Source organism: Geotrypetes seraphini, chromosome 1 (genome assembly GCF_902459505.1).
Source record: "Geotrypetes seraphini chromosome 1, aGeoSer1.1, whole genome shotgun sequence".
Classification (NCBI taxonomy): Eukaryota; Metazoa; Chordata; class Amphibia; order Gymnophiona; family Dermophiidae; genus Geotrypetes; species Geotrypetes seraphini.
The window spans coordinates 448,768,140-448,781,318 of record NC_047084.1 but is presented as its reverse complement, the minus strand read 5'-3'; the positions used below and the strand labels follow the sequence as shown (position 1 = coordinate 448,781,318).

The window sequence follows — 13,179 nt, the reverse complement described above, 5'->3', positions numbered from 1 at the left end:
CTCTTCCCCATGTTCTGGCTAGGGAGAGTATCTTGAATCATGGAGGTAGACAATCTTTAATGATGATGTCTTCGTCTGATAGCAACCAGGTTTCTGTGAGAAGGACAAAGTCGGGGTTAGTTTCGGTCAGCCAGTCTTTGATCAGAGTGGATTTATTCCTCATTGATCTGATGTTCAGGTAAAAACCCAGTAGGGTCTGGTGGTTGGTGTGGTTGGGTGGGGAGTAGTGGGAGAATGCAAGTTTTTTTAGATTTCTTGGTTTTTTTGGGTGGGGCTTGGTCGGTTTATAGGGGTGAGGGGGGCTGTTGGGCGAATAGGCGTGAGGGTGGTCTTGTGTGGAGTGGAGAGTGTATGTAGGGGTTCTGGGTTTTACTGATCGGTGCAGCGTGAAGTGGATGGGGATGGGGGAGGCCTTGGAGTTGTCTGCGTTGCAAAGCCTGGAGGAGAGCAGGAGGAGTAGAAGTAGAGCTACGCATTGGTGTGTGTTTGGCCTGGCCATTGTGACGGGATCGTCCAACTGCAGTTGGAGAAGTTTGGGAGTTTCCTGCAGGCGATTGTAGGGGGTAAAAAAGGGAGCAAGATGACTCAGGGTGGTGTACTTGATTCGTGGGTCGAAGAGCGGTATAGTAGATTCCTGTATAATATCCTGTAGAACAGTGAAAGGGTAAACAATGTACATTCAATACAGTGGTGCTACATTCTGCATAGGTCTAGCAAGGTTATACAACAGAGTAATATATAACAGTAATACTTATCCGGCTGGGGTTATCAGGTCTATAACCATGAGACCGGGAGTCTAGATAGTCGGTGCTGTTGGGTCTGTCTCATGGGAAGGAGTTCCTTTTGGGGTTGAGACGGCTGTGTCTTTGTCGGGCTGCTGAGACTGTGCTTGTAGTGGAGATTCGTGGTTGTCTTTGTGGTCTCTGTGGTCTGGGCTAGGTTGTGTGGTCAGTAGGCTGGTATCGGAGGCTGCCTGTGAGGGTGCCTCACGCAGGTGCTTCACAAAGGCGCGTGCTATATATCCAGTATGTCCCTATTTTCCCTTCCTGCTGTAACACCACAGACTCTCTATAATCTGATGCTTTATCCCTCACTCTGAGCTTTTCCAGGTTTGCCTTTATCACTTACTCCCCCACCAATGTAACTCCCCCTGTGCCTATTCCATGATGTTTTGAATTCTGTTACCAATTTATCCTTTACCATTTTCACCAGACATCCACTACACTTCTGTGAAGAAGTGCTTTGTTAACATTATTCCTTCCTGTACCTGTTTGACACCTTGTTCTATAATTGAGAATATTAAAATGCATTTGTATTACTCCAAGGTGCAACTGCACCTCAAATATTGTATACAATTTTAGCCACTGCATCTTATAAAAGATATAGTGGAATTAGAAAAGGCACAGAGAAGGGTGATGAAAATGATAAAGGGGATGGGATGACTTCCCTATAAGGAAAGGCTAAAGAGAGCTGGGGTCTATAAAAACCAGAGTGGAGTGGAACAAGCAGACATGAATCATTTGTTTACTCATTCTAGAAATACAAGGACTAGGGAGCATGCAATGAAGCTAATAAGTAGTAGATTTAAAACAAACTGGAGAAAATATTTCTTCATTCAACATGTAATTAAGCTCTGAAATTCATTGCCAGAGAATATGGTAAAAGCGGTTAGATTAGCAGGGTTTAAAAAAGGTTTGGACAGTTTACTAAAAGAAAGGCCATACTCCATTATTAAAATGGACTTGGGAAAATCCGTTGCTTATTTCTGAAATACTCTGCAAAAGAATCTGTTTTACTGTTTTGGGGTCTTGTCAGGTACTTTTACATATTAATTTCAGGGCTGAACTATGGGTAGGACAGGTAAGCGACTGGTTTTGACCAGATGTTTTTTTTTGATTGCTAAAAGTGATCACATTTTTTAATGCATCGGGAAGCCATGTTAGAGTGCTAGTTTATATGGCATTTCAATATTAATGACCTTATTTGCATGGCCGGATTGGAGAAAAGTGATCGTGCACAAAACCACGCAGTGAGACATTTTGTGCATCGGGTCGACAAATACGATCGCCACTAAACCAGTCAAAACTGGTTTAACGATGATCATTAGACGATCGCTGACTTTAGTGCATCTGGGCCTGGGAGTCAAGTATGGTAAAAACCACAAAATGCTCCTACTCAAATCATCAGCAATACTCTCTCCATCAATATTTCATAAAATATATCTCTCAATATCTCTTTTTATATATTTTTAAATATTCCAATATAAATTTTTCAGTTCTATACTTTCTCCAAAATTTGTCACAAAGCGGAATAGTTGTATTTTTTCCTCTTTTAGAATATGATGTTTGTGATTGGCATTGATTTTATTTATGTTTTTTATGTAACTCGCTTAGGTTTTAAGTGGGTGATAAATTTTTTAAATAAATAAATTCTAGTATGAACCTCTTAGTTTCTTTCAATTCTATACTTTCTTCAAATTCTGTGCACAAAGTCTCAGTAAAATAGTGTTCAGTGTTATTTTAAAAAATTTTAGTATAAATCCCTCAGTTCATTAATGCACTGTATCACATAGTTCCAGGGAGCCAGCAGTGAATCTTGTAACAGCCAATGTCAAAGATTCAAATTGGCGAGTCTAAGATCCTCTGGAAGCATTGGTTGCAGGCAGGTATATGTACGCTAGATGATGTGATATCTAATGGGAAAATGCTTGATTTTTCACGACTACAACAATCATTCGGTATTTCAAAATCTCAAATATATAAGTGGTTGCAGTTGAAGCAAGCCATTCAGAAGGGGTTCCCTGATTGGCAAAATCACTTCAGGCCTCATTCCTAGCTCAGCTAATCATGCCGCTATATTTGCCGCTTTTCCTACCCCTAATATTTATGCCAGCCATGGACCTGGTATAAATGCTGGTGCTTATGCTAGTATTGTATAATGACAATTATGTGGATAAGCACCGTTACAGAATAGATGCATTAACTACTTAATTTGCGTACTTAAATAGTGGCATACAATTAAGAATTTTCCCCTATATGTTTGAATATCTCTTTGTACCCTCCTTACTTCTATTCTTAATAGAATGTACACATTCAGGGCTTTAAATCTAATTTGAAAGGACAAACTCTGCACCATTTGGCATCCCTCGTCTGGACTGCTTCTCCTCTCTCTATGACTCTCGAAAGAATAGCCTCAGTGACTTGACACAGAATTCCAGATGATGCCTCAGTACTGATATGATGTCATCACTTCCTTTCATTTTCCCTAGTATTCTCAGTTTGTCTTCCTTCGTCAGCTAACATGACAGTCAAGAAACCCTTTGACTTACCTATGCCCCGGACTGTCACCTCATCTTCCCAGAAGGTCATAAAGTCTGTGTGGTTCCAGGCCATAAGCTGGATGCGGTAGTTGGTGCCTGGTTCCAGCTTCAAGAGCCTGTAGAAATTCTGCGTGGAGTTAACGCTGCCAGAGACCTGCCAGTCCTCAGCAATTCCTGAAGCGGGGAAGGAGAGAGACGAGGAGGTGGCAGGGATTGACAATGGAACTGCAAATAACCACCCCTGCAGCCACAAACCCCAAAGCACCCTCACTTTCCTGCTGGGACACATCCTTCGCACAACTCCTGTCCCTCAACCCAAAAGGTGTAATTGCTTACCTGTGACAAGTATACTCTGATGATCACAGTGCAATGAACCAAACAGATGAGTTACTAACTATCTCATGACAGATTTGGAAGACTCTTCCAGAGCCTTCTAGTAAAAGCAGCTAGGGATATGTGGAAGTTCCTATTTACTAAACTAAAAAGAAAAATCTTGGGAAAAAATTCAAATTATATATTGAATTCACAAAAAAAACTAATGATATATATTCAAATTCAATATAAAAAGATTTTGCATTAAAAACTAAATTATTTAAATCAATGTAAACTGAATATTGTTTTGTGAGTGCTCAGTTTAAAACACCATCAAACATAGCTCATTAGTGATGTTGAAACCAGACATTATCGCACCCACCTGCCTACCTTGAACAATATAGCCAGCTTATAAAGCCATGTTATATATAAAAGCTGTATTTAACTTAGGAGGCAGTACTGCATATTCAACTTCCAATTGGGGTTTGAAAGTCTGATTAGAAAGAGTCTCCAATGCTGGTTGATTTCCAAAATCTTCAAGTGCTCTTCATCCAAAAGTGCTCCAAAAGTATGTGATATGTCAGTGAAAACCTCTCAAACAAAATAACGCTGGGAGCGTGTTATTTTGTTTGAGAGGTTTTCACTGACATATCACATACTATTGAATTTGAATATATATCATTAGTTCTTATTTACTGCCAAATCTGTAGCTCTTTAGTTTATAAACTACTGTAGTAGAAGAAAGCTTTAACTGGAATAAGAACAACTCCCAAAGAAGGAAAGTGTGTCATGTGAATCATTGTACAGCTGTTGTCCAAGAACAATTACAGGTAAGCAGTTAAGTTCGCTCTAGTGACAAGCAGGTGAAAAAAGCCACATATATGAAGAACAAAACAGCTATTTCTAGCTGGAAAAGCACCACTCAATTTAAAGCGGGAGGAAGAAGGTCAAAAAACCTCTCATGGAATGCAGAGGTTGCAGAAGCAACCCGACAGGAAGCTTCCAGTGATGAACAAAGGAAACCTTTCTGCATTCCCAGAAAGCTCTGGAAGAACTCGCTGACCCTGTGGGCAATAGCATTACATGACACATCTAAGTGGGCCACTGCAGCTGCACATCATAGAAAATATACTTACTGTCAACAACTACAGAGCTGGGAGAGGGAGAGAGATACAGAAGGGAATGACAACAACAGAGCAAAACCAACAGCCATATAGATAGACACGAGGAAAGAGAGTGAGAAAGACATGGGGAGAGACAGAGAACATTGTTAAGAATTTTATATAAAGAAAACAAAAGAAGAAACAAGTGTCCCACAAGGAGCAAAACAAGCAGACCCAAAAAACAAGGCACACGGAAAAGGTGGCGTGGTCCAATTAAGTCAACAGCTCTTTATTATAGAAATTCACCTGTGGGACGCAAAACAAGCGGTGTTTCAACTAAAAGCTTTCATCAGGAGTTCAAATCAGAGTATCCCAAAAGCTTATATAAAACAAGAGAAGAGCTTGTTCAAGACTACACTGTGTTACAATAGTCAATGTGCACAAATGTGCAAATAGTGCTCAAAGTAGAAAAAAAAATCCTAAAAAACAACCGAGTACAGTCTTGAACAAACTCTTCTCTTGTTTTATATAAGCTTTTGAAATACTCTGATCAGGGCAGGATTAATTCATCGAGGGCCCCTAGGCATACAAGTACATGGGCCCCCTGCCCTGCCCCACCCCACCATGCACCCAGGCGGAAACAGGAAGCTGCGTCAGAGGGAAGCTTTGAGCAAGCAGCACCGCTTGCAAAATTACAGTTCCTGTTGCCTTTCCTACCTGTGTTGCTTGCTTGTCTTACTTTCTGTCGATGGGCCGTGTTGCCGATCGTGGGGGCCTGCATTGCCGATCGAGGGGGGGGCGCGTTGCCCATTGATGCTGGAGGGGCCCATCACCGTTTAGAAAAAACAATGTTGTTGCCCTCCTTCATTGGGGCCCCCTGACCATTTCGGGCCCTAGGCATGTGCCTACTGGGCCTATTGGTTAATCCTGCCCCTGACTCTGATTTGGACTCCTGATGAAAGCTTTTAGCCGAAACACAGCTTGTGTTGCGTCCCGCTGGGGAAATTCCATAATAAAGAGCTTTTGACTTAATTGGACCTCGTCCCCTTTTTGTGTGCCTGTTTTTGGATCCCACTACTCTCTAAGATTTTTATATATCAGGATCTTAGTTACGTTCTAACTCTTGAAAGCTGAGCAATTTCTCCCTACTGTGTCGACATCACAAAGATTTTCTTGAAGCTTCTGCAAAATTCGAAATGATATCGATCCCCCCTCTCTCAATTTCCTCCAAAATCTCTTCAGCAAATTGTTGAAATTCAAGATCCCTCAAGAGGAAGGCTCTACACTCGGGGCTCCTTTTACAAAGGTGCGCTAGCATTTTTAATGCACGCACCGGATTAGCGCACGCTAGCCAAAAATCTACCCCTTGCTCAAAAGGAGGCGGTAGTGGCTAGCGCATGTGGCAGTTTAGTGCGCACTATTCTGCGCGTTAAGGCCTCAGCGCGCCTTTGGTGTTTCCTTGATTGCTGTTTAACAATTTTGTTTTCAGACTAGTAATTATTCAGTGCCTTGTAAAAGATTACACAGCCTTATATGTTTTTTTTTATTCTGCTGTCTAAAAACACAATGCAAAATGCATTAAAATAGGAGTTTGTTTCATTGATCTATGCAATCTACATTAGAGAATGACATGGGGACAAATTTTTCCCCATCCCCACAGGAACTCAATTTCCCTGTCCCGTCCCTGTGAGATTTGCCGCTGTCCATGTCCCTTCCTCTTCCCCATTCCTGTAAGCTTTGCCTTAACTGCACAAGCCTCAAACACTTATGATTTTACAGTGTTTGAGGCTTGTGCAGATGAGGACAGAGCTTGCAGGAATGGGGCAGGGGTGGGAAAAGAATGGGACGGGATGTGAAAATCAGTTCCCGCAGGGACAGGGAAAATTTTGTCCCCGTGTCATTCTCCAATCTACATAAGCAGCTTGGAAGAACTCGCATTTACAAAAATATTACAGAATTAAATAATAAGAAACTAAAATGTCTTGATTGCATAAGTCTTCACACCCATTGTGTTAAAATGTAGTGGAAGCCCTTTTACAGTAATAACAGTAATGAGTCACTTGGAGTAAGTGCCATCTTTGCAAAGAGGGGTGGCCCGGGTTTTGCCTGTTCATCTTGGCAGAAATGCTCATGTTCATTCAAGTAGGCTGGGAATCATGCATGGATCATGTTTTTCAAGCACTGCCCCAGATTTTCTATTGGATTCAGGTCCAGGCTTTGACTGGGTCACTCTACAATGTTCACCAACTTCTTGCAGAGGCTGAGTCACTCAATTGTGCCTTCTGTTTTGTGCTTAGGATCACTGTCCTGCTGAAAGGTGAATATTTTTCCAAGTCTTTAGATCTATGGTAGGGACAAATGAACATGTGGATAAAGGTGAACTGGTTGATATTGTATATCTGGATTTTCAAAAGGCATTTGACAAAATACCTCATGAAAGACTTCTGAGGAAATTAGAAAGCTATGGGATAAGATGTAACATTCTTCTATGGATTAAGAACTGATTGAATGATAGAAAACAGAGTAGGATTAAATGGTTAATATTCTCAATGGAGCAGGGTAAATAGTGGAGTTCCCCTGGGGTCTGTGCTGGGATCTCTGCTTTTTAACATATTTATCAATGATCCAGACACAGGAATAACTAGTGACATAATTAAGGCCCCCTTTTATGAAGCCACATTAGGATATTTTTATCGCCGGCTGCGTCGGTATTAGCTCTCACGCTCATAGGAAATCTATGAGCACCGGAGCTTTTACTACTATGGCCAGCAATAAAAAAGCCTAATGTGGCTTCATAAAAGGGGGGGCGGGGGGAGGTGACACAAAGTTGTTAAATTGCAAGAGGATCTTGGGAGACTGGGCATCAAAATGGCAGATGACGTTTAATGTGAACAAGTGCAAAGTGATGCATGTGGGAAAGAGGAACAGCTGAACTATAGCTACGTGATGCAGGGTTCCATGTTAGGAGTCACTGCTCAGTTCGAGACCAACATGAGATCTTTATTTGGCTTCGGCAAAACAATTGATAAAGATTCTGCCATAGTACTTGTAATGCAACCTCTAGTCAGTTGAGCCTGATATAAACTTAACAGATGAGGCAATAGGGAATTTTGAAATGATTTGTAAAACTCTACAGTGAACTCATCACCACCTGAAGAGGATCCAACTCTAAGGGACTTCAACGCTATTTGTAACTCTTTCATTGATATAGGCGCATCAAGAGTCCCTTTTATATGCTTGGGAATTGTAGGCCCCTCAATTAACTTCAAAAACTATAATCCCTCAAGTTCTTTATTTGAATAAAGTTCAGAAGAATATAAAGCTTTATAGTATTTCAAGAATTGTTTTAAGATATTTCCAATTTGAGAATGAGGTTCCCCCATCTCATCTTTGACAGCCACAATTTTTACTTTTCTTTTTTAGCTTTAAGAAAATTAGCTAATAATCTTCCCGCTTTATTCGAGTTTCCATAATATAGAGCCTGCTGAAAAGGTGTCATTGTTGAGATACATTGAAGCCTTCAGCTCAGTGTGTGACAGTGGCTACGAAAGCCAATATAATGTTAGGAATTATCAGGAAATGAATGGAAAACAAAGATGAAAATGTTATAATATCTTTGTATTGCTCTATGGTGTGGCCACACTTTGAATACTGTGCGCATTTCTGGTCGCCACATCTCAAAAAAGAGATTAGGTGAATAATGCTCTAGATGAGAGCCCTTATGGGAAGGTTAAGATAGTGAAGAATGTCAAGATATGTCTGAAGCAAGATGTTGAGGGACCAGATGGTCAGAGGAAAAGCTAGGAAGGCTGAAACTCTTCAATATGGAGAAGAGATGACATGAGAGAGATCTATAAAATCCCTAAATGGATTGAAACAGGTAAATACAAATTGATTATTTGTTGTTTTTTTTTAGAAACTGCATAGACACATCATGAAGTTATATAAAAGTACATTTATAATAAATAGGAAATGCTTTTTCACTCAATGCATAGTTAAGATGTGGAACTTGTTACCAGAGAATGTGATAAAAGCAGTTAGTATGGTTGGGTTTGAAAAAGTCTGGACAAATTCCTGGTTGTAAAAATCCATAAACATTTATTAAGCTAGACCAGGGGAAAACCACTGCTTATCCCTGAGATTGGTAGAATGGAATCTTGCTACTTTTTGGGACTCTTCCTGGTATTTGTGATCTGGATTGGTCACTGTTGGAAACAGGATGGCAAGTCTTATATTCGGTTCCTGTTAAGGCAATTTTTTGGAACTGAAACTAATCTAGATTTGCTATGACATAACATATGTGGAGGGCTATTTTTGATAGGATATCTAAGTCCAAATTTGGAGGTTTCCTACAAGAGGAATGTCCATTTTCGAATTGGACATCCAAATATATTTTTTTCGAAAATCGCCTATTTAAATAACTTGGTCACCAAGATGTCTAAACCACCAGGATGTCTAACTTTATTTGCCATTTTCAACCACAAAAATGTCCAGGTTGGAAACGTTCACATCAGCACCATTTAGAGTGGGAGGGGCCAGCATTCAATAGACTGGTCACAAAGACATGCCAACAGAGCAGTGGGGCACCTTTGTGGGCACTGCTGTGAATGTCACATAAAGGGTGCCAGATATACAGCTCACCATATACCCCTTATAATTTATGTTAAGCCCTCCAAACCTCCCCAAAACCTAATTTGCCCACCTGTCTACCCCCCAACAGCCCTTATAGCTACAGATGGCACCTATGTGGCAATATAGTAGGGTTTTGGTGAGTTTTGATGGGCTCATACTTAACACCATAGATGTTGTGGTTAGAGTGCCTTATGGGTCTTGCTCCTCTCTATGGTTCACTAGCTCATCCACTTAGCTACTTATGACACCTGTGTGATGCTCTACTAGGATTTCCCACATCAGATGCTGTTGTTCCAGAGACAGGCACGCGCTGTTTCATTAAAATCTTAGTGGGGTTGGAGGGGGTCAATTAGCACTGGGGGAGTGTGGAGGGTCATTATTTAATCCCTCCTGTGGTCATATGGTCAGTTTGGGTATCTTTTTGGCACTTAGACACTTCCAAAAGAGATCTAGCCCAAAGCGTCTAAGTTCTGTCCAGGACATCGTGGGAAAGGTTTGATTATCCCCACAAGATGTCCAAGTCTAGCAAGCTCAAAGCCTGCCCAAAGCATGCCCATAACATGCCCCCTTAAACTCTGGATGCACAGCGGAAGAAACATCTCGCTAGACATCCAGGAAACCAGTTTTGAAAATCGACACTTGGACGTCCCGGCGATTATGACATCCAAGTGTAGAGTATATTGCGTAGATCAGTGAAGTAATACTTAATACATTTTAAATACTTAATGCATTTTAAATTGTATTTTTTAGACAGAAGAATATGAATACTGCGTATGAGTGTGAAAACTTTAGCAAGGCTCTATATTTCTTCCCCATTCTTGCTTCATTTTTGGATGGCAGTCCAACCATTCTGGCTCTTACTGTTTTTCTTCAGGTAGCGGACCTGGACCTCCACGCTTCTCTGGCCTTCCCGTGGGGTCCACTGGATGAGTGTGGAGTTATCGTCAGAATGAAAGGTAATGTTCAGGACAGGAGGGAATTCTGTGGGAAGAACCAGGAAAGATAGTTAAAGAGGAGTCAAGAGATGTATTCAGAGATGTATTCATACATACAGTACTCCCCCCAGGAACCCCTGCGAATCTTGAAAAACCACGAATATGGTTTTTCATGGGGGAGTCTGAAGAGGGCAGCGGGAGACGGCAGCAGGAAATCACTCGCAGTATGCTCCGACCGCCTCTTCCTGCACTGTCCTATCCAATCAGGAGCTGCGTGTCAAAGAATTCTACACAATATTCTAAATGAGTCTTATACAGAGGCATCAATACCTCCTTTTTCCTACTGGCCATACCTCTCCCTATCCTTCTAGCTTTTGCCATCAACTTTTCAGTGTGTTAGGCCACCTTAAGATCATCACATACAATCACCCCCTAAACCAGGGGTGGGCAACTCTGGTCCTCGAGGGCCGGAATCCAGTCAGATTTTCAGGATTTCCCCCAATGAATATGCATGAGATCTATTTGCATGCACTGCTTTCAATGCACACTCATTGGGGAAATCCTGAAAACCCGACTGGATTCTGGCCCTCAAGGACTGGAGTTGCCCACCCCTGCCCTAATCAGTACCGTTCCCTTTGGGTTTTGCAGCCTAAATGCAAGACTTTTTATTTCTTAGCATTAAATTTTAGCTGCCAAATTTCAGACCATTCTTCAAGCTTCGCCAGGTCTTTCTTCGGTACCGGTGTCTACTCTATTGCAGATTTTGGTATCATCCACAAAGAGGCAAATCTTATCCAACAACCCTTTAGCAATATCATTTATAAAAATGTTAAAAAGAACAGGCCCAAGAACAGAACCTTGAGGCACAACACTGGTAACATCCCTTTCCTCAGAGCAATCTCCATTGATCACTACCCTCTGTCGCCTTCCACTCAACCAGTTCCTGACCCAGCCCATCACTTTGGGACCTATCCCAAGGGCACTCAGTTTATTTATTAGACATCTATGAGGAACACTGTCAAAGGCTTTGCTAAATAAAACACAAATATATATTTCTTTAAAAATACATTTTAAATTTTCTTTAAAATATCATATAATCGGTTTGACATCTAATCTCAGATGGAAGAGCATTCCAGATTAGAGCTGCATGATACATAAAGGTTTGAGAGAACACTCTCTTATATCTGATCCCTTCTGCATCAGGGAAATGTCACAAATTCTTTCCTTGTCACCATTGAGGGAAAAGATACTTAGAAAGAAGAAAAGGGAATTGACCCTGAATTATTTTAAATATTAAACAACCCAATTTAACCCTCCATTCTCTAGGCAACCAGCTTATAACTTCATTAATAAGGGACTAGCTTACTCTAATTAACTTACAATACAGAGCAATTTAGCTGCAGTGTTTTTAAGAGTTTGCAGTTTAACAGTAAATGTTTGAATACAGCCCATGTAAAAGTTATTACGATAGTCAAGTTGCAACAGAACATAGGCATGAATCAGAATTATGTATTAGTCCTGATGAAAACAGTGTCTAATCATTTGACGTCTCATCCTCCAAAAGACCTTTTGGATTATGACAATAACCTGAGTCTCGATTAAAAGAAAAAGTGGATCCAAATGTACCAAATGGTGTCATATGAAGGACTGAGTTAGTATCACCTGACAACTGCAACCTGCATAATACAAAATGTGTGTTGGTAGCCAACTCTATTTGCAAAACCAGGTCATAAGCTTCTGCAAGAGTCAGTGAAGTAATAAGGCTTTTTTCATACCTGCTTCTTGCACTGTGCTGCCCTCGATGATGAGGGGGACCCCCTCACCTGCCGCTGTCAGAGCCCGCAGATAGAACTTGTACAGGGCCTTTGGGTCAAGGTCTTGCAGGGTCCATCTCCGTTGGTGTGGGTCTGAAATGTTGATGTTGGTCAGGACACCCGCATGGGTCTTGTTAACTGGATTAGAAAAAAGCAGTAATGGATGTGAGCAGGAAGAAAGTGACACACAGACTGCACGAGAAGTACAGCAAGGGAGGAAGTTATATGCCAGCTATAAGGGAGCCCTCCATATGGCAAATACCTTAATGGTTGTCTTCTACCAGTCACAAATATTCATGTAACAAGTGTGTACTAGTGGACCGGATCGTACAGGTTAATAGCGTTTATGAGTAAGCCTCAGTCCCACCACTCCACCGCTGTACTATCTCGTGACTGTTGAACCACATGGATTGAATGGGGAGATTGAGTGGATTTCGGTTATTGGCTAGTGGTTGGACCAATGAGACCCAGGGGGAGGGATTTGATTATGAATGAGAGGTGAGAGTATATGAATCCCGAGGTTGGCCGCCGCCATCTTTCTCTTGATATTAACTTGAGTCGGATGACACGCACGACCACGGTAAGCACTTGTGTGGTTAAAATATTAGGAGCTGATGAGTATGGTTTTAAAAAATAGGGGGCGGTTAGATAAAAATGATACTAGGCTTCCTTTCTATTGTACATAGGGAGACCCTTGATACAGCACCAGAGGGTGCGAAACATGTCATGTCGGGTCAGACTCCCAGGGGTTGGCTGATATAAGCTAAGTACACATACTACTATTTATATTAAATTAGAATTGGAGATTGCACTTTTACTATAGAAAATATTTATAAATTGATTAAAAAGCAACGACTATTAAATCGTATATGGGCCACATAATTCTTCCCGCAGTCACGAGATAGTACAGCAGTGGAGTGGTGGGGCTGAGGCTTACTCATAAACGATTCGGTCCACCAGTACACACTAGCTATAAGGGAGCAGCAGGGAGGAAGTGACAACTTTATTTTACAGGAAACATAGCAGAAAAGAAAGGAAATGAGGCCTGGCATGAAGCACACAAT

General features: G+C 41.3%; 1 protein-coding gene across 4 annotated transcripts in view; it reads right to left on the bottom strand.

Annotated features, from left to right (window-relative positions):
* The window catches only part of L1CAM (L1 cell adhesion molecule), a 310,192-nt gene that overhangs the window by 20,696 nt on the left and 276,317 nt on the right, over positions 1–13,179 (bottom strand). For all 4 annotated transcript variants that reach the window (XM_033920778.1, XM_033920770.1, XM_033920750.1 and 1 more), the window contains 3 exons: positions 12,077–12,253; positions 10,228–10,347; positions 3,329–3,493 (listed from right to left, as the gene is read on the bottom strand). In XM_033920778.1, the coding sequence (XP_033776669.1) occupies positions 3,329–3,493; positions 10,228–10,347; positions 12,077–12,253 (462 nt within the window). The remainder of the gene's footprint in view (positions 1–3,328; positions 3,494–10,227; positions 10,348–12,076; positions 12,254–13,179) is intronic.